Source organism: Liolophura sinensis, chromosome 6 (genome assembly GCF_032854445.1).
Source record: "Liolophura sinensis isolate JHLJ2023 chromosome 6, CUHK_Ljap_v2, whole genome shotgun sequence".
NCBI classification, from domain to species: Eukaryota; Metazoa; Mollusca; class Polyplacophora; order Chitonida; family Chitonidae; genus Liolophura; species Liolophura sinensis.
Window position 1 is genome coordinate 68,916,510 of NC_088300.1, and position 22,553 is coordinate 68,939,062.

General features: G+C 39.1%; 1 protein-coding gene across 1 annotated transcript; it reads left to right on the plus strand.

The window, feature by feature from the left end:
• Positions 1-5,814: 5,814 nt before the first annotated feature.
• On the plus strand, positions 5,815-18,540 carry LOC135467880 (uncharacterized). Its single transcript, XM_064745789.1, has 12 exons — positions 5,815-5,910; positions 6,362-6,462; positions 8,756-8,875; positions 9,754-9,914; positions 11,109-11,602; positions 12,739-12,914; positions 13,324-13,468; positions 13,754-13,860; positions 14,464-14,613; positions 15,645-15,746; positions 16,157-16,304; positions 16,930-18,540. Exons 1-12 carry the CDS (start codon positions 5,826-5,828, stop codon positions 17,193-17,195), a joined length of 2,055 nt encoding a protein of 684 aa, XP_064601859.1. The 5' UTR covers positions 5,815-5,825; the 3' UTR covers positions 17,196-18,540.
• The last annotated feature ends 4,013 nt before the right edge of the window (positions 18,541-22,553 follow it).

The window sequence follows — 22,553 nt, forward strand, 5'->3', positions numbered from 1 at the left end:
GTAGTACAGATATTTTACATACTGTCTTAAATGGTCTTTCTTGATAAAGGAATAGTTCATGACGTTAAACCCCAATCACTCACTCACTCTTGATAAAGGTTTTTAGAGATCCTCTTTCCTGTTCCACTGAATGCAAACATGATGGAGAGAATGTCCATAGACCCCTAACAGCGTTAAATAATTATTTGATTGATTGATTTATTTATTTGATTGGTGTTTTACGCCGTACTCAAGAATATTTCACTTATGCGGCGGCGGCCAGCATTATGGTTGGAGGAAACCGGGCACAGCCCGAGGGAAACCCACGACCATCCGCAGGTTGCTGGAAGACCTTCTCACGTGCGGCAGGAGAGGGAGCCAGCATGAGCTGGACTTGAACTCACAGCGACCGCATTGGTGAGAGATTACTGGGTGATTAAGTTCGCATCAACACAACATGGCAATGTTTGCACATGGGCCGGCTGTTCAAAAGAGTACATGTACTACAAGTAGAGTAGCTCTCCCACGAGGCCGATTTATCTCAGGACTAGAGGCAGACTTAGTTGTGGACTTACTGCAGTCCTGTATAATCGGGGGGTTAGTCTTGGCTGTTCGGGAATGAAAGAGGACCAAGGTACGAGTAAATCAGGACTATAGCAGGACTACAGTAATATACTGCCATGACTTCTTCCCGATTAACCTCGACCTTTCTACGACCAGACCAGAGTGAAGTAAGAGTGTAGTAGAATAGAGGCACGACCTGTACGACTGCTCCACGAGTAGTATGACTTCTCACCGATATTAGACATTAGGCAAATGTCTGATCATTTGATAATGAGATTCTACAACAGACACATGAGTATTGCACGGCAACAGTGGGACATGACTCACAGTCTTATGTTCACTGTCGAATCTTCTCAACTTACTTACTGTCTGATGTTTACTGTTGAATCTTTCAAACTAACTGACTGTCTAATGTTTGATGTAGTAATTTCTCAACCAATTCACCCTCTGATGTTTAGCCTACTGTTGAATTGTCTCATCTCACTGACAGTCTTATGTTCAGAGTCGAATCTTCTCAACTTACTTACTGTCTGATGTTTACTGTTGAATCTGTTAAACTAACTCACTGTCTAATGTTTGATGTAGTAATTTCTCAACCAATTCACCCTCTGATGTTTAGCCTACTGTTGAATTGTCTCATCTCACTGACAGTCTTATGTTCAGAGTCGAATCTTCTCAACTTACTTACTGTCTGATGTTTACTGTTGAATCTTTTAAACTAACTCACTGTCTAATGTTTGATGTAGTAATTTCTCAACCAATTCACCCTCTGATGTTTAGCCTGCTGTTGAATTGTCTCAGCTCACTGACAGTCTTATGTTCAGAGTCGAATCTTCTCAACTTACTTACTGTCTGATGTTTACTGTTGAATCTTTCAAACTAACTGACTGTCTAATGTTTGATGTAGTAATTTCTCAACCAATTCACCCTCTGATGTTTAGCCTACTGTTGAATTGTCTCAGCTCACTGACAGTCTTATGTTCAGAGTCGAATCTTCTCAACTTACTTACAGTCTGATGTTTACTGTTGAATCTTTTAAACTAACTCACTGTCTAATGTTTGATGTAGTAATTTCACACCGACAGCCTTATGTTCAGAGTCGAATCTTCTCAACTTACTTACTGTCTTGTGTTTACTGTTGAATCTTATCGACTCATTCACTATCTTATGTTTACTTTCGTGATTTCTCAACTCACTCACAGTTTTATGTTTACTGTCGAATCTTCTTAACTCTCTTTAATACTGTCTGAATTTTATAAGGCATGTCAGGTGTATCAGGTACCCGAAATGTAGTCCATAATCACTAGCAGGATAAGAAAAACACATTTGGCCCTAAATGTCGAAATTAACATTTCAATAGCACTGCTGATGTGAGGTATGTAATGGTTGAGTACTCAACTTAGGAATACCCTCACCATCGCGCTCAGCGGTATCCGTGCTCAAATGATCGTTCTTAACCGTGTCACGGCCCCTACACATATAACTCCTCACCCCTTCCTTCTTGCTCCACCACTCTTCATCGCATCTCGATCACGCACAACAGAAAACATACCCGCAGACTTTATAGTACGCAAGTGGATATTGATAGTGGATATTTCATCACATAAAAGCGAAGTTGAAGCAGGTCAGAACTGCGGGTCCTAGGAGGCCGGGCCGGTTTTGCTTTCTTTCATGGAATATATATATATACATGATGTAAAACAAAGTTTCAAAGAGTGTGACAAGACATTCAAGCATTGTCTATAATTTCATTAACTTGTGCTGTTTAATGATAGTACATACTACCACATATGCATAAGCTGCTTTTGAGACAATAACCACAGAGCCAATTTGCCCCGCTAAATTGTGAGATCGGCACAGTTGTACATCATATAGGTTTTGTGTTGACATTTAATATAACCTGTTATCTATTTAATATTAAAAACTACTCGCATCACGTTAAGTCGCTGTTACGGACAAATAACTAATGTGACGATTCTGTGCGCATGTCACCCTAGATGTTATACCTGTAACTGACAGGCTGTAGAGAAAGCTTTCCTAGGGGTAGATGTGATCGCTCTGTTGTGGGAGATACTTCGTCTTAATTTAGACGTCAGCATTCCGGTCTGGTATTCAAACATGTGAGTAGTCAGTTCATTACATTAACAGTCGTTCGCTCCCGTGGAGACTCCATTGTAGCAAGAACAGCTTTTTATCACAAGCACTGTTTAGAATATATTAACATGCTTGATGTTAAAGGTATTGTATTGCGACCGTTTACAGATTTTTGTGTTAACACCCGGGTCTATGCGAGTAAAAACTGTGCAAGGTCACGTGAAATTGAGACACAGTGCTGTAGAATACGTCAATCTATACACCCTATCGAAAACAGGACTGGGAGCTATTCGTGATCTTTAAAAGACTTTTAGGGTTAATATCACTCTGAAGCATGTAAGTACGACGTAAACACGTGCATCGTTGAAATGTGGGTTACGTTCTGTCATACGAAGTGATAAATGTCGCTCTTCCATGCAGTTTAGGTTTAGGTTAGGCTTATTTTCTAAAATATACCTGTCTATGTCGCATAGGGTGCACGTATATGTAAGTGTTTTTTTGTGACATTCACTTATTTTTTTAGTGCACATCAATGAATGTTTTTCAGGTTCAAATCCTTGCAATATATTTAATCAACAGCTATAGATTGATGTTCCCCAGTGTATTTTCTGAATTACACGAGCGCTTGCTCTGTGCTACAAGAGATCCTATTTTTTAATGCAACAAATACCCAGGCCAGGTTTTCTTCTACAAGCAGGAGTATTGATTAATTTCTTCCTCTTGAAAACAATCCAATGGTCTTATGAATGATCCTGATAATTGAGCGTCGGTCGTCCGCAAATAATTGAGCTGCCTTTGGCCAAAAACAAATCACGAACTGCACACAAACAGCGAAGATGTCTTTTGTGGCTGAGATCAAGGTATAATATGGCAATCATCTAAATTGTATCGCGTACAACGTTTGCCTCAACCAGTGTTTTCTGTTTCACACTCTGTCTGACCAGTACGGGAAAAGACTCTAGTGAATAGTAGAAAAAGCGTTCCCATTTTATTGTTGACCTGTTGAAAGAAGGGTTATATTGTTATATTTATACAAGCACCAGAAAACGTGACACATATTGTATAAAACTTAAGGACAGTGATTGTATTCATGGTACAAGCGCCAGTGAACCTGCCCCAAATCTCATAAATAAAGCATCCTTAAACATTAGATGAAACGCAAAATATGAACTGTGCTTTTCGACGGATTGTACTTGATATCATTTGGTCTACTGAGGAGCACCTAGGTCAATCACCAGACAATCAGATGGTCTTGCACAGGGCGATAGATCCAGAATAATGGATGGCAAGCTCGAGTTTGTCGTTAATAAACAGTCAGTGTTGTGGATCAGTATCATCCCAAATGCATAGAGCTTCAAATATTTCTTTCTAAACACATACGCTTAACAATATATATGCTAAGTCAATATGCCGATTTGCGGGCGCACTAACCTTTTTTTTATTAGCTTTAGAGACTTCCGTTTTAGGCATACAGTATTGTTGTAGAACCTGTATAGAAAAGGTGTAACGGCCCAGGACACTAGGGTCAAAGTTTCTAAAATAGTGCTACAAGTACAAATTATTTTGTGCAGTCTATATACTTATAATAATGCGGTGGATTTGCTGCTTTATGATTTGTAGATATATGTTCACTTCACCCGGCCACCGTCGTAAAACGAAATATTCTTGGGTTTAATACGCGTAAACTGTCAACTGTTCTAGCGCTCAAGCAAATATAGCCTTTAAGTGGTAATTATCAATATCTTTACAAAGATTATTGTGACATAAAGGCATTGTGAACATTCACGAAAAAGATTATATATTTAAATAGGGTCAGTGAAAGAAAATCGCTTCTCGCTTTTTCTAAGATAATATAAAAAACTACGTCACAGTGAGTTAATTCCAGAGCATCGACGACCGTGTTGAAATCTGATGGTTACACGTATCCGGTGAAATCCAGCTTCTTGTCAATTTACCTCACTTAGGGCTTTGTTCTAACTATTAAACAGCTTAAATAGAAACAAGTCACGTGTTAGAGGTGACTGGTCTAGAATTACCCAAAATGCCATCCCATTTATTAAACAGATGAAAACAATCCAGGAACCAGGCCTCGGGGATACTTAGTCAACTAAGAGAATAGTGATTGAAACATGTATATAATAAATAAATATAAAAAATATGTAAGACAATTTTTTTTCTCTATAGATGACTGCAAGCTGTCCTTGGAGTTCTAACCAGTCACTGAACATGTCAGCCTATCTGATCCCTACTTTTTAAGAATGACACTTCCTATCGCAGTACTCACCCCGGTGCCTAGCTAAATACACAACCACATACACAATATATACACGTGCGCACACGATAGACGCTTTGGAATGTTCGTGATCAAATACACATGGATTCTGTGTTCTAGTCGTCGAAGTGGTTCAACAGAAGCACGCTTGCGTCTTGTGAATAGATTTTGGACCTGGATACAGAGAGGATATGCACACAACTATAGAAGTTAGCCATGCAAACATTGGCCTTTTTTATTATAATTTGTCTGTCTATTTTCAACTAATTCTTTTATCCTAGTTTTTATTTAAACAACTGGTACAAATGCACTGTTGCATTTTATTCATCCCTTTCGAGCTCATGATCCCGGTGCTTTTAGAGCCTAGAATTGTGGGCGTTTCTGTAAAACTTTTTCAGCCAAGTAAAGTGCCATGGTTTCTCTCAGGCTTCGTTTTCTTCCACCCATAAACAAGGACAAAGCATCATCCACCGCAAATTACGTCTTGATAGTGTGATTTTTATGTGATCGTTAAGACATAAATAACTGAATCAACCAAAATCACACTTCAGATATACGTGATATGGTTCAATGCCCAGCTATAACACACACCAGAAGTTACCGCATGTCTACTTCACGTTTTGCGGACTGGTTTTCTTTGGCCAAGTTTTGCCCTGGAGTTGACTCAACGAAAATATATCTATATACATAGCTTGTCGGGTGTTGTTCAGAAAGCTGTATCACTTTGTGTAAATGGTAATGCATTCGTGCCAGTTTTGAAAAGATATGTACACTTAATAAGAATCTGAAGTGTCTGTTTTGTACGGGACAGTTCTTATCTGTTCACACACCCGTGTATATTAGTACGCCATTACTATATCACTGTACATCACCCCAAAAGCACTTTGCCTACTAGCTACATGGGGTTTTTCATTTTATGATTTTCCAGTGTGTTAAAAAGATGCATTTTCTCTGGTGCCTGGCAGGACTGACAGCGTTAATAACAGGAGTGACGGCTTCAGGTTAGTATTGGCAGTTAAACTCTATACTTAAAAAGTATCTGTTCAGAGCCTGTAATTCAGGACTAAAAGCTATATGCGCATAAAACTGATCATAACAGCTAAGTCAGGCATTGCTGATAGGCTTGAAATCACTTGGTAAGCTTAAAGTCACCAGTCATTGCTGGTTGACTTAAATTTACTATACCAAGTACAAATTTGATCAGTTTAAAAGAAAGCGAATTATATATTTCCTGCCTTAAAAGATTTATGGCTGACGATCTGTTAGATTTCATCTTCATCTTAAACTTCAAGCTATAGGTAGCAAGGACAAATAAAGTAGTTTCCGATAAATGGCTAAATGCAAAATTCAAAAACTATCCAAACAATGAATGATGGCCGTTAAATATAGGTGGTCTCGTATCGATATACGACATTGTCCTTTCTAAAACTGAAGGTTGGTCTGTTATAACAGTGGCCTCTGACCATGAATGTAATCGGCGCTGCGTCGTAGGGGAAACCCCTAAAACCTGTGTCTACAACTTCACAGTGGAGTGGTACAGAACTCTATCAAAGGTAGGTATAAATGTATATATCAAGGTAAGTGGTCATCGTGGGGAGGTCTGCCTGCAGCCTGCGGATGGTCGTGGGTTTCCCCCGGGCTCTGCCCGGTTTCCTTCCACCATAATGCTGACCGCCGTCGTATAAGTGAAATATTCTTGAGTACAGCGCAAAACATCAATCATATAAATACAGAAATAAATAAATAATGGTCATACTACTTTTGGAATATATTTCCATTTCTAAATGTAGTATAACGAAACTTTCAGAAATAAAATTCTGGCGAACATTTGCCAAAATGACTATAAATTTGTTCAAAAAAATTATAAAGCCATGTATTTTTAAAGAGCTCCCCTGCGTTCAAGTTATTTTAATATAGTAATAATCAGCAGGAGTGACAGCACATATAAGACTTTTATGTATGTCTGACCAGTTTTAATTGTCAACACTCTTCAAATTTGTTCGTATTTCAATTTCATTAAAAGCGTTAACTTTTTTAACTATACTACCGGGCAAAAGAAACGTATAACTTTTAAATGCAGTTTTTTCTATGGAAAAATAAGCTGAATAAGTTTGAACGTTGTGCGGATACGTTTGCACATAAGCACCCTGTGTACACGTCACTTTTTAACGAGATTCATTGAAAATGGTGTAAGACATCATGAAAAATCGGAAAAACAGAGTTTCGGGCCCTGTTGGAAATTCTCGATAATGACCGCCGTATAAATACCGATGTAGCACATGGTAAGGGTGCAATACCATAAAAAAACATCTAAGAGATGCCGAGACTCACACAAGCAGAACGTGATAGAGCCACTGGTATGGCCGACATGGGGACCAGCCAACACCCCATTGCCAGAACATTCAATTGCAGTCAAGCCACCATCAGCAGACTGTTGGGTCGTTACCGCCTAACAGGCAGGACACAAGATCGTCCAAGATCGGGCAGGCCAAGTGTTACAACGCCTGGCGAAGACCGGTACATCCGCACAATCCACCTGCGTAACCGGTTTGTGACGGCGACGTCAACAGCGGAAACGGCGGAAACGGCACTGGGACGCCCCATCAGCAGACGCACGGTCTTACGACGACTCCGCGTGAGTGGTATCAGAGCCTATCGCCCATTCCGTGGAATGGCATCGACTCCTCTACACCGTCAAAAAAGGCTGCGTTGGGCAAGAGTTGTACGTCGATGGCAGCGACGAGACTGGGAAAGGGTGCTGTTCACTGATGAAAGCCGATATGACCTCTTCAGAAATGATGGTCGAACTCGTGTGTATCGACGCAGGGGAGAGCGATTGGCACAAAACTGCATTCAGAATGTCCGCCCTTTTGATGCTGGTGGGGTGCTTGTATGGGGCGGAATTTGTGGACAGGTGAGAACGAGATTGGTCATCATCCAGGGAAATCTGACTGGCCAAAGATACCGAGATGAAATATTGGAACCTGTTGTGGTGCCATTCGTGCATCAACAGCAAAGGGGTATCCTTTTGCAGCAGGACAATGCACGACCTCATACCGCCAGAGGTGTACTAAATTATCTGGACACCGTTGATGTCAACGTACTGCCTTGGCCAGCACGATCGCCAGACATGAATCCCTTAGAGCATCTGTGGGATCATCTTGATCGACGTCTGAGACAAGCGTCCCTCCCCCACAAAACAGGCAACAGCTCGAACAGGCTTTATTTGAGGAGTGGGACAGAATTCCTGATGACGTCATCCGGCGGCTGACGACTTCCATGAGGAGACGTATTTTGGCTTTGATTGATGCAATGGGTGCTCACACACGCTACTAACGATCTATCTTATGACATGATAGGACATTAGGTACACCTTTTTAAGGGAGTCCCTTTACTTGCATTGTGTCGTTTTTCAGATTTACCCCATGCCTTCTTTACTCGGCCTGACAGCAAGAGTAATATCCATATGGCTTTGAATTTTTGAACAGAACTTGGAAAATGGTTTATTGCAATACGAAGTTTCTCAGTGAAGAGCCTGATGGATACTTTTTATCTAAAAACCTTTTTCTTACATAGTAATCCTGTTTTAACCTTACAATCAGAAAAGACGGCTCTTCCGAAACATTATCGATGGTAAAATTATCCATAAGTAAAAAGTTAAGAAAAATACTTTGCAATGCAGAATGTACATAACCTTTAAATCTTACACCTACCTCGGGTATAAATGAATGACTGATTGATGTTTAACATCATGTCAAAAGAGGTGTAACTGATTCGACCGTCGATAGGACATGGGCCGCAAAGAAAGTTACAGATTGTTTTGTTTGACCGTTTTGTGGCCCACAGGCCTGCCATAGGTGTCCGTTTGTGGAGGAGGACTGTTACCGGCCTCATTGTGTGGCAGCAGACGGTCACGTGCGCGCACACCTGGCGGTAAACAGGATGATGCCTGGGCCCAGTATTGAGGTGAGGTGTTGGCGTTCTCAGACTATATCTTTTAAGATGGTGATTATCTGGTTTTAGGAAATTTTCCAAACTCCACATTACATACAAATATATTCACTGACTTTCGTTTTTGCATTTTAAATAAAAACAGTTGTTTATAAGAGTTTATTTGCCAGCATCTGTAGGTGGTTTTGCTGAAGTTGTTAACGTGGATATTCTTTACTTTTGTTGTTAAATGCCATAATCAAGACATGAAAATTCAAACGGGTGATTTATTTACTGCTGACTTAATGCCATAATCAAGGAATGAAATTTCAAACGGGTGATTTATTTACTGCTGACGTAATGCCATAATCAAGACATGAAAATTCAAACTGGTGATTTATTTACTGCTGACGTAATGCCATAATCAAGGAATGAAATTTCAAACTGGTGATTTATTTACTGCTGACATAATGCCATAATCAAGACATGAAAATTCAAACGGGTGATTTATTTACTGCTGACGTAATGTCATAATCAAGACATGAAAATTTAAACGTGTGATTTATTTACTCCTAACGTAATGCCATAATCAAGACAAGAAAACTCAAGCGGGTGATTTATTTACTCCTGACGTAATGCCATAATCAAGACAAGAAAACTGAAACGGGTGATTTATTTACTCCTGACGTAATGCCATAATCAAGACAAGAAAACTGAAACGTGTGATTTATTTACTCCTAACGTAATGCCATAATCAAGACAAGAAAACTCAAGCGGGTGATTTATTTACTCCTAACGTAATGCCATAATCAAGACAAGAAAACTGAAACGGGTGATTTATTTACTCCTAACGTAATGCCATAATCAAGACAAGAAAACTCAAGCGGGTGATTTATTTACTCCTGACGCATTAGGTATGTGAGGGTGACACCGTGGTTGTGCACGTCACCAACATGCTCGAGGACGGTGGCACGATCAGCATTCACTGGCACGGCATACATCAGTACAAGACGCCTTATATGGACGGAGCGGCTCACGTGACCCAGTGCGGGATCGATGAGAAAGAAACTTTTACGTAAGACGCTTTCATCTATTCCTTCGTCAGCGAGGGTTTTTTCTAGAGTTTATTTGTCTGTCTTTGTCTCGGAAACTTTAAGGAAAAAATATGCACGGACACGGCTAAAAGGTTTATGTACAGCTTGGTGATCCATGTCATTGACGTGGTGATTCGGATCTGCTTCCTGATAAAGGAATTTCTCAAACAATTTGTCACCATTGAGAGATACAAAGGCACAAATGCGCTCGAGGGCTGCCTTACTCGGCAGTAGGATAAATGGAACATTTAGCTGGCACTGAGGTCTCATAGTCGCTTCCAGTTTATTTATTTGATTGTTGTTTGGAGACATACTCATGAAATTTGTCGCTTATACGATGTTCATCGTAAAGTACCGACTTTTGGGATGTTGCTGATGAACTCACGCCTACAGATTTGCCCACAGATAGACTGAACAAATAATCACAAATTTATTTGCAACCTAGTGTGTCATAGCCACTGAAAGACAAGAGCCATGGTTGCTTGGCCAAGAGGCTTTGACGGTGTATAGTCCACATTTACGTTTGTTCAGACTTTATTATTTCTGATTGGAATAAAATCACTGCCATGCAGCTGAGAAGTTCAGCCGATGTGCGTTGATTTCCTTATTAAATCGATTGGGGTTTAACTTCATTTTTAACAAGAATTCGTCATCTAATGCTTCATTGTTGGTGATGGTGTCATATCGTTGTACTATGTCACTGTAAAACGTTAATCGCAGTTTACTGACCCCAAAGTATTGCCTGATCGCATTTAACTAACTCCAAAGTATTGCTCGATCGCGATTTACTGACCCCAAAGTTTTGCCTGATGACAGTTTACTCACCCCAAAGTATTGCCTGATGATAAGGTACCGCACTTTTCTGGTTTCATGACAAACAGGAATTACGTATACTTCTCAGCGTTTTAAGAGACATTGAGTTTGAACGAGTCTGTGTTTCTGTGGGTTTTTTTTTTCTTGTGTGATGATCCACAATTTCTTGTCGTTTGTTTTTTTACTGTTTTAACGTAGAGCACATTTTATTTTGACTTTTACTGATTAAGTCCAATGATCAAACCCATATGGTGTTATGAGACTCTTAAAATTTCATCTCCAGATGTACAAGTGTCCAAAATATTGCAATATAAGCATCATAAATTTGTTATCATACCATTTTATACTTTTGCACTCTTCAGGTACGAATTTAAAGCGAGTCCGGCGGGAACCCACTGGTATCACTCTCATTCTGGAATGCAGATTGGTGACGGTCTGCTGGGGGCCTTCATCGTAAGAACCCCAAAAGACTTGGACCCCTCGGGTATACTGTACGACGTGGACGACTCCGATCACGTTGTCATCGTCAATGACTGGCTACCCGTTATCTCCATCGGCCGTTATATAAACCAAATGCATGACAAATTTGATTTGACCTGGCCAATTTCTAGCTTAGTAAACGGTCATGCGAGAAAGTTTGAAGTGGTTGATAAAGCTAATACATCCATACCCGCGGCTTACACGCCTATGGAATTGTTCAATGTGAACCAAAATATGACATACCGTTTCCGGGTGATCGGAGCGTCGACTACCTGCCCCATGAAGTTATCTGTAGACTCTCACCTGATAACGGTGATAGCCACAGACGGCATGCCGATCGTTCCCCGAGTTGCCAATACAATGATCATTAATCCCGGTAAGTTTTGGGGTCAGCGAATTGTACTTTTTATTTAGAAATTTATGAGACAACCATATCACGGGGCTAGCAACTTGCCTTAAACGTACAGCTCGAGCTCATATCTGGGGGTTTGGTCAGAATTCTTCCTCAAGCTCAAGCGTATAAACACAAACTTTCAATCCATAACTAATGCTAATCTGTTCTTGTTGACGTTAGGGATACCAAGATGCTATCATAGAACAGGAAATGGGCGTCTATAGCCTGGAGGTTAGAGTGCTCGCGCGAAACAATTCATGAGGAAAGCAATTGCAACCAACAATCGCCGTGAGGTCAAATCCAGCTCATCTTGGCTTCCTCTCTGGTCGTACACGGAAAGGTCCTCCAGCAACTTGCGGGTGGTCGTGTGTTTTCCCCATGGTCTACCCGCTTTCCTCCAACCATAATCCTGACCGCTGTCTTATACGTGCAATATTCTCCAGTACGGCGTAAAACTCCAATCAAATAAGTAAATTAATAGGACACTAAATTGTTCTTATAAGCATGAGGCAGTCATGGGCGAGTGTTCAATCTAGGTTCCCAGTCTCAACTGGATTTCCTTCACTCATAAAGCATCTTATAAGTGAAGTATATGTATTATATAGAACAGTGTAATACGCAAAATAAGACAGAAAAGATTTCAAATTAATTTGTGATGAGTCTCTTGATCGTTCAGGGACATGTAGGCCTACATTGTGTGAAGACTTTACACTGATTATAGTTACAGAGATGATGCTACAATAGTAGAAAAATAAATCTATTTTAAAAGACACCGTAACGGTCTGAAATACAGTCAGTGCTTGTATTGTGTTATAATAGATAACTTGCTATCATTACTTTGCTGCAGGTGAATATATATATATATATATATATATATATATATATATATATATATATATATATATATATATATATATATATATATATATATATATATATATATATATATATATATATATTTGCGATAATGAGGATAAGAGGTACTAAATATCTCAGTCGCTTACCAATCCTCGAGCCTGGAGCGTGCAATATGTACACATCCGTGGCTTGCTTAGTTCAAAGGAAAAAACAAGAGTGTAATAAATATTCTGTCTCTGACGTTCGTTTTCTAATCCCAGGAGAGAGGTACGACTTTGTTCTTCATGCTAATATGCCTGTGGACAACTACGTGATTCGATTCCGTGGACTGTCAGACTGCAGAGTAGTGCGGGAGACTGCGTTTGCCATACTGCACTATAACGGTGCCAACAGCACTTTGCCGGAGATCAACAAAACCCTTACACGAGGAGGGGTGGTAAGCGCACCAAATAATTAAAGAACTTCCGTTCGAAAGTTAAAAGGTGTTATGACTGACTCATGTAAAGCTTATTGTAACTACCATAATAATACCAATAATGGAGAACTCGTAAAGCTCCACCCCCGCCTTAAAAACTATATAAAGTTAAACTTAAAGCTTTAAAGTGTTTACGAACTATCTCAAGACAGCTTTATAAGGAGATAAAAATATTCATTTATGAGGCCTAAAATATGCTCCAAAATCGTATTTAATATGTTGACATACGTCAGAATTGCTTTAATGAAAATAGGCTTTTAGTCCAGTAACAGAAGGCCCAGTGCCAGTACATGACTGTGACAAGGCTGAGCGCTATGAACGCAGGATCTTGCGTTTAAATCTTAACAATAAATTATGCTTTCTTCCTCAGTTCGTCAATCCCATTTTAATAAACAATGATAACCCACTATACTCAAGCTTTGATCTGGATATTGTTGTGGACGACCTTCGTAGTGAACGATACAAAAGAGTGGAGAATTACACTACAGAAAAAGTTGACCTAGTGTACTATATTGGTATGTAGTGTAGATATTTTACTTCAATAATCTATATATTGATATTCTGTTGTTACTACTACATATTTTTGGTGGAGTTAATCTATGTTTATTTTTTCATTTTTTATTTTGCTGTTTTTCTTTTTCTCCTTTCCATTTTCAATAATGATAAAGTTGTGGTCAATTGAAGAAGTTGGGTTTAAATCTGCAAATATCGGTTGAACTTCTTAGTTATTCTATTAAATTTTCAGGAATGCCTTCACACTTAATACAAACAGTGCTTAATATATATTTCTATTTTTGAAGCTTCGGATTTCAACAACAACGACAATAAGAAATACAATCACCCAGATTATTATCCTGTGAAGGAATTGCCGCCACTGAAAGCACATTTCACTCCAGTCTTGGACAACGTATCCTATATGACATATATGTTTATTATTTTAATTCCTTGGTGTTTATTACCATAGTCAAGCATATTTCACAAACCGACAAGAGCCTGAAAAAAGGCCAAATGACAAATCAAGTAAAAGTTGGCAACAGTGACACTAAAAACTGTATTCGACGATCCATCTGCATTACTGAAGGCCTTGTGGTCTGGAACACCTCTGCAATACTGTATTAATTACAATGCGCCATGTTGTCCATATCCCCTGTAATTGCGCCTCTGTTTAATCAAGACCTCCAAACATCATTAAAACCGCCATTGCTCTTTCTCCTTCGCAAGCTTACTTTAAGACGTCTGGAACAGAATCGCAATGGAGACGGAATGTGACCTTGACTTTGGATTTAGCAATTCAGTGAATATATGGTTGAAGGGAAAGAGTTTTGATCCTCTTACTGCCAGAGACAGTTTTGTTCAAAAAAAAGATTCCTGTTGTCATGAAAACTATCTTTGTAGAAAAAGTTCGGTTATTGCTAAACGGCATTGAAGAGAGACCTCATCTCTGTGTGTAACTGACATTTATTTCAAGTCTGCTCACAGACTTCACAGCTTGCCTTGACTTGACTTCAAGATAACCTTTGACCTCCCGCCCATACCACCGCTTTCCCAACCTGAAGATATCCATCCTGAGTGGTTCTGTAATCGAAGCTCGCTCGACATGACCGCCTGCTCCGCCAACTTGTGTATATGTACACATTTGGTACACCTAAAACTGAACCAGGTTAGCTCATTTTTGTGTTCACTAGATTATTTGTGTTGAGTGCTGTGTACTTGCTGTTGGAATGAGTGTGGCGGTATACAATAGCTATACAATGCTTCCCATGTGCTTTGCAGAGTGTGCATAGAGTACCGATTAAACATTGTGCTGATCCTTGATAGCACGTGCATGGCGAATAGTTTCACCCTATGGGCTTAACTTAACGCTATTCACGTGAAATTTGGCATGCAGTACTCTAGTGCATTTGCCGTCCTCTTTCATGTTTTTATAAAGTGAAAATGAATTTACACTTTTTGAGCAAGATTTGAGGTTACAAGGATATAGATTCAGGGAAACAAATGTATTTCATTGCTTTCCTTAGCCATTCATTTGCCTATTCAAAATAAATTGTATGGCACTTTAGTAAAATCTATTTATTACTAAATTGTATGGCACTTTAAGCAACACCTATCTTTTCTAATCAGTGTGGTAAATAGAAACATGTTTTGTAGTGAACTGCAAACTGAGAAAATGAAGAGGTTATTCATTTCTCATGAATACATTTTTAGTACACTCACAAGCGAAATATAGCCAGGAAGCTATACACAATTGTTCCAGTGATGTTCACAGATATTTCATTTATTCAAGTGATGTCGTACCAAGTATTTGTCGGAGGTCATATCTGCTAACTATAAGGCAATAGCTAAAGAATAAACCAATTCCTAAGTTTGAGAATGTATTGTGTGTACCTCCAAGTCGCTGTGATTTGTATGTAAATTCTATTTATTTCTAACTTTATATAACTTTACAGGAATACATCAAAATGATAGTATGTTCCAGTATAGCAGCTTTAATAACGTCTAGATGGCCTGAAGTCATTCTCTTTTGTATTTAAATTTGCATTTTATATTTACCTTATTATAGTTTGTTAATAAATAGTCATAAAAAATGATAGTTCACAGATGTGTAAAAGTTTTTTTATTATTCTCCTGCAATGTTTTTTTTTTCTTTCTTTCTTTTTCAAGCGTCTTTATGTTACTTTCTTTCACATAAAGGTCGTGGATTTAGTGCTGGTGAACGAGGGGAAAGCGTTTACCGAATCAGGTCATCCCATGCATTTACACGGCCATTCCTTCAGGGTTCTAGGACTGGAGAAGGTGGGTTGTCACATACAGTCAGAAAAAATTTACACGAGCCACTGGGTTTGATGCCCATGCAACGTACCGAAAGTGGTGTAACAAATATTTTTGAGTAATTTTAGACCAGTGACGTTAGCATCATTGTTAGCATCACTACATTGGATTCTGCTCGGGACATTGTTATATGAATTTAAGCTGCTACTATTAAAGCGTTTACATTTAACAGTTATCTGTTACTTTTCTTTATTCTTGAGTACGGCATAAAACACCAATAAAGTAAATAAATAAATTACTTTTCTTTTGAAACTGGGGTTAACTGACACCGGGTTAGGTGTGATCATTTCCCAACTGTAACAGCGTGGATTCTATTCTGATTTTTTTATTTGTTATATTGTAATCTTTTATTTTGTTAATGTGTTTTGTTTCAGCTTGGAGAGTCAGTCTCGGTTAGTGACGTAGAAAACCTGGAGAAAGAAGGGAAACTAAAGAGAAACCTGATCAACCCGCCGTGGAAAGACACGGTCCATGTCCCTGATGGCGGTTACGTCATTATCAGGCTGATCGCTAACAATCCAGGTAACACTGATTGTATGGAACAATTAAATACAGGAAATGCTTCCATATACTGAACCATGACGAAATTTAATTTGTGTTTTTTCCCTCTTATGTTTTTATCTCCACTAAACGATTACTGAGACTCTTAGTTATAGTACATCAGCTGATAACTCTCACTTTATTAGCCCACAAGAATTTTACAGGTATATATATATATATATATATATATATATATATATATATATATATATATATTATATATATTAACTGTTTATTGAGGAATACATAATCGACGCTGATTGGCTGAGAGTGAAGAATTTCCTGGGTTAAATCTTGCAGCCTTGGTCACGCCTGAAGAAATGTATCTTACCTAAAATTCAGCTTAGACAAGGCATAGCACAGACTTGTCTATCTCTCACATTCTATGTGCCATTAAGATAAGCCAAAGCGTCTCTCCATGTGCGTTGCCTTATCTTAAGGGCTTGTATTGGTTCACAATTGGTATAAATTTTCATTTCCATAATTAAGAATTTTTCACTTATACGATGACGACCATTTTTTGGGGGGGGGGGGGGGGGGCGGGGAGGGGGTGGTTAGGGGAGGGAGACCGAAGTGGCAATATATATAATCGTATTTTCTGTTTTAGGCTACTGGTTTTTCCACTGTCACGTGGACTCTCACATGCTCCAAGGAATGGCTATGTTGTTTAAAGTTGGGGAAGACGAAGACATTCCGAAGATTCCCGAGCAATTTCCCCGCTGTGGAGGAATGGGTTTCAGTAACGCCAAGAAAATAAAATCTCCTCCGCCGAAAGTCATAGAGAAAGACTGCGAATCCTCATCAATTTCAAGCACGCTCAGCGCCGTGCTCTGTTTGGCCATAACATTCAGTGTGTTTGTCAACATAAAATAGCTTTATTATAGCAATCTTTGAACTATAGACCTTATACAGATATGTGTCAGATATGTACCTGATGGGAAAGTGAACGCATTTCAAGGAACACAGTTTTTAAATACATTTATGCAAGGAACAGAATTGGGCAGAACAGAGTAGTAACAGATAGACAACAAAATGGGCAGACTTGTGAGATAAGATCATTTAGTAAAAATGACAAATTAATTCAGATTAAGATGTTAAACCTAAACTAAAATATCTTATGAATTCATTGTTTGTAATGAATATATGTTAAAACAATTCTAACCCGCTAAGGTGGGGGTGAAAAAAGGCCAAGATAGGATACAAGAAAACAACAGAGTAGGTAAAGCCCTCCAAGGGAGAGGAAGGTGGGATTTCGGAAATTAACCTTATCGTGCAGCATGCACGTACGTCCTTCTCGTTTCACGTCCAAACAGAATATGACCCCGAAAGAGTATCACGCCCCCACGAGACAATCGTATATATGTAAATATAACCATGGTAGCGCGAGCTAACCTGTAACGAGCTCGTGCATTAGCACATAGGGTCATACAGTGTATATACATTTGATAACGGGAGACAACTTTTAAGCCAGATCAAAGCCAATGAGAAAATCATGCGTGAATTTAAAAGTACACTGTCCCAACATAAAAGCTATTATAGCTGTGCAGTAATTGGTATTTATGTAAGGAACAGAAATGGCCCTATAGGCGGCTAGTAACATAGACCACAAAATGGGCAGATTTGTATTATAATGTCATTTAGTAAAAATGACAAATTTATTAAGATTAAGATATTAAACTTAAACTGAAATATCTTATGAAGCCAATGAGAAAATCTACTTGCGTTAATTCAATAGTACACTGTCCCAGCCTAAAAACTATTATAGCTGTGCTGTGACTGGTCGGGCTCGGTCGATACGGCGACGCAACCGCAGGGAACTCGAGCAGATACGACGATGCAGATCAGCAGAGTGTCACGATAATCTCTATTTATAGCTGTGCTGTGGCTGGTAGATAAAAATTAAAGTATCTCTTATTGATACCAGTCATGCATATCCTAAACTGCTTGAAAAGACTATCATTATGTTAGTCAAGTAACTAGCAAATCTTCCGACAACTACTAACATAAAACTAAACATAAAGGTGCAAAATTTAGACAAATTTATATATAAGAGCCTAAGTAGATTATCTTGAATGGTTGCGACTGAAGTTTTCTCCATTTTATCTGAAGGACACATGCCCCAGCCCATTGTCGTAATACAGCGAATCGTTATGAAGGCTACTGACAGGATATTATCTTGTTTTTTGGTGAAGATCTTACCCATTAAAACTGAAATGATTATTGAACAATGTACTACATAGTTTCAGTTATTATTTCGCCCTTTTCTTTAAGGAAAATCTGGCACGATTACAGTGCAGGCTGTTTTCCGAGAATCGGGTTTGACATTTTCATCACATGTTGACTACCAAAATGAAAATAGGGCGAGAGGCGAAACATTTTGCAAAGACAGATGGGACATTCTATCCCCTGAATTCAGAGTATTTGGCACAGATAGTGTTACAAGCGATACATCAAAGCGATTCTACCCTACAGGTTTAGTTTAAATATTATTCAAATAATATTAAAATACAATCAAAAATCCTGTTTGATATTTTAATTTAAATGATGCATTCTGTTTTATGCTCGATTCCTGTTTATGTATGTATTGATTAACTTGTATATTTATTTGATTGGTGATTTCATTACATTCAAGAATATTCAACGTTTAGAAGGACATCGGTTAGATTTATATCAATGCCGAACAACAGTCTAAAATTTCGAGCTCCCGATCCAGTTCACCACCAAAACTGCTTAAAGTAGTTCTTAGTACAAGGCTGCTTGGTGGACAGCAGCTCTGTCAGCCACCATAGGGATATATCGCTTGTGTAACAGAAAAAATGATAAAAAGTTATGCTTTTCAAGCTTTCTGGGAAATACTATCGATGTGCTCAGCCTAACCCGGATTGTCAGCTATAACCCTCATAATAACCTAGCCACCCTCAGGTACATATAAAGTAAGAACTTACAACTCACGTCACATAAGGAGAACCACTCATGTAAAGACAACAGTTTTGAGGAGTGTTATAAACTGACGGCAGAAAGAAACTTTAAAACTCATAAATTGAAATTGAGAAATCTCAGAAACGTTTTCAGAGAATTAGGTCTGTTTAACCCACTAAAAATCCAAGCATTTTCCCATATGGGGAAAGCTACATGCAAGCCCATACCAATCCGTTGCAACAGAAAGAGAAAAGTTCTAAAACCACGTGACCAGTGAACGAGCCGAAATCGCAAGGTCAAAAAGTGTATAAAACGTTGAAGCCAGTATGCCAGACTTGCACAGCGTTTAAACACTGTAGTGCCCGTAGTGACTCCAGAACAACGCGAGAGGGCCCTGGGTATGGTAGCTATGGGAGCCACCCATGCTGACATTGCAAGAACTTTTGGCTGTTCTCGTGTAACCGTTACAAATCTGATGCAGCGTTAGGAAGCCCAAGGAAGACCGGTACTTGTATGCCTTGTGTTACGGTATTGAAAACAGCAACAGAAAACAGACTCAGTGACTCAATATTACAGTGTAAACAATGCTTTATATATAAAATGAGACGTACAGTTTACAGACAGTTCAACAACAGCAACATAAAAAAACATACACATCAGTATTACCGGTCTTTACAAGTTTCCAGTTCACCTTTGTATCCCAAGGAATGTATTCCAGGAAATCCAACGTAAAGACCATGGGATAAACACACAAGTCACAAATTGTCCCAGACAGGTACTTCGCCAGGTTAGCGAACGCGAACACAGGTTACACAGAACTGGAACAGTCAAGCCTTTGAATGACGTCACACCCGCAGAGCACAACACAGGGTAAATACAGGCATGGAGGTATAATCCACTTCAGATCAGTCACAGCTCCCGCAGAAGCTCACAAACGAGCCGTTCAGAGACGTCGAGTAATGTCACCTTGTGGCAGAACGAACGTCCTTTGCAAAACTGAAAACTTCAGTTTAGAGTCCTTGACGACCTTGTCGGTCAGGTGAGGTCAGCGTGTTAAACAAATTACACAGTCAACACTGTATAATCATAATAAAGATCCGAACACCAATAAACGTGACTTCCGCAGAAATTCACATAAACCAGACATCAGTACTACTGTGGTACACAAACGGTGCCGGCATAAAAATCTGTCCTCCCAAATGAAACTGGCATCACCAGCTCATATAAACATAATGGACTCGATACGAGAGCGTCGCACACTCTCCTGGCTCCCAGTGGATGCAGCAAAAATACCTCCACTCTGCACAGAAAACACGGCTTATATACGTGCCAGGTGGATTCAACTATTTTTAAACACAGAGTTTAACAGCCAATGAACAGCCAGTTAAATAAACAGAGCATTGAACACGGTGCTTTCGGCCAGGTTCGCGCTGTACATATATAACAGGGCCTGTTATGCTTATAACATATAATACCAAGGTCCGCAGACTAACAGTACATGAAAACATTAAATAGTCATACATAACACCCCCACCCTTCAGGAAAAGAAAGTTTTGCATAAAACTTTCTTTAACATATTCATAGTTATGAATAATAATAACGTTTACCACAGTCTTTAAAAACAAAGCTGCAGAAAACCAACTAGACTCGTGACAAACAATCAGCAATCACATTATCTTTCCCTTTTATGTGTCTAATCTCTAGATTAAATTCTTGCAAAAGCAAACTCCACCGTAACAATCTTCGGTTTTTACCTTTTAGTTTGTGCAAAAAGGTTAAGGGATTGTGATCTGTATACACAACAATGGGGTAACTTGATGAAGTCATATATACCTCAAAATGCTGTAATGCTAGAATCAAGGACAGACACTCCTTTTCTATTGTCGAATAATTTCTCTGGCACTTGTCAAATTTGCGAGAAAAAAAACATACAGGGTGATCAACATGATCTGTTTCATTTTCTTGTAACAAAACTGCCCCAGCAGATATATCACTAGCATCAACAGCTAGCTTAAATGGTAAATTAAAATCAGGTGCTACAAGTATGGGGCCGCTGCTTAGCATGGCCTTTAATCTATCAAAAGATCTCTGACACTCAATGGACCACAAGAATTTAGCACCTTTCTTTAACAGCTGAGTTAATGGCTCACTAACAAATGAAAAGTTCCTACAGAACTTTCGATAATAACCTGCCATGCCCAAGAAACGCTTTAACTCTCTCTTACAACTTGGCACTGGAAAACAAGAGATAGCAACTCCACTAGTATGTACAACATTGAGATCAGTGCTATCTCTGTCTACATATGGCTTTAACATGTTAATGTGACAAAGTTGTCTAGATTTGCGCCGATCAGGAGTGAAAATAATATAATTAAGATCACTTAGCCTCTTGTCTACTACATAAGGTCCAAAATAACGAGCCTCAAGTGGCTTACCACTAACTGGAAGTAAGGCCAATACCTTCTGACCAACTTCAAATCTGCGTCTTACTGTTTCTTTGTCATACTTAGTTTTCATACTCTTCTGAGAAGCTGTAAGATTCTCTCTGGCTAACTCACATACTCTGTTGAGCTTAGTACGAAAACTTGACACATACTGTAATAGGTTAACATTGTCACTATCACCAGACACAAACTTTTCCTTGAACAACTGTAGTGGACCACGCACAGTATGGCCAAACACGAGCTCAAATGGACTAAATCTAAGTGACTCTTGTACAGACTCTCTTACAGCAAACATTAACAAAGGTACACCCTCGTCCCAATCTTTCCCTGTCTCAAAGCAGTAAGTTCTTATCATACTTTTCAGTGTCTGATGGAATCTCTCTAGTGCTCCTTGACTTTGTGGGTGATAAGCTGAGGATTTATACTGGCTAATACCTAGCTCATGCATAACTTGTTGGAACACACCAGACATGAAATTTGAACCCTGGTCTGACTGTACTGACTTAGGCAGACCAAACATGGTGAAGAACTTAACTAAAGCCTTAATTACAGTCTTGGCAGTAATATTCCTTAGTGGAATTGCCTCAGGGAAACGAGTTGAAGTACACATTATGGTTAACATATACTGATTTCCAGACTTTGTCTTAGGTAGCGGACCAACACAATCTATTAAGATTCTACTGAATGGCTCACCAATTGCAGGAATAGGCCTCAAGGCTGCCTTGGGGATTGTCTGGTTAGGTTTCCCCACTAACTGACATGGATGACAAGACCTGCAAAATTCAGTAACATCTTTCCTTATTCCTGGCCAATAAAAATGACTGAGAATCTTATGATAGATCTTATTAACACCTAAATGACCTGCTAA

Excerpts from the sequence above, each read along its gene's own strand:
- LOC135467880 (XM_064745789.1), top strand. The coding sequence starts at position 5,826 with ATGATTTTCCAGTGTGTTAAAAAGATGCATTTTCTCTGGTGCCTGGCA. Across the intron at positions 13,861-14,463 it reads TCACTCCAGTCTTGGACAAC|ATAACCTTTGACCTCCCGCC; the intron begins GTATCCTATATG and ends CTTGACTTCAAG. Across the intron at positions 16,305-16,929 it reads GCTGATCGCTAACAATCCAG|GCTACTGGTTTTTCCACTGT; the intron begins GTAACACTGATT and ends TTTCTGTTTTAG.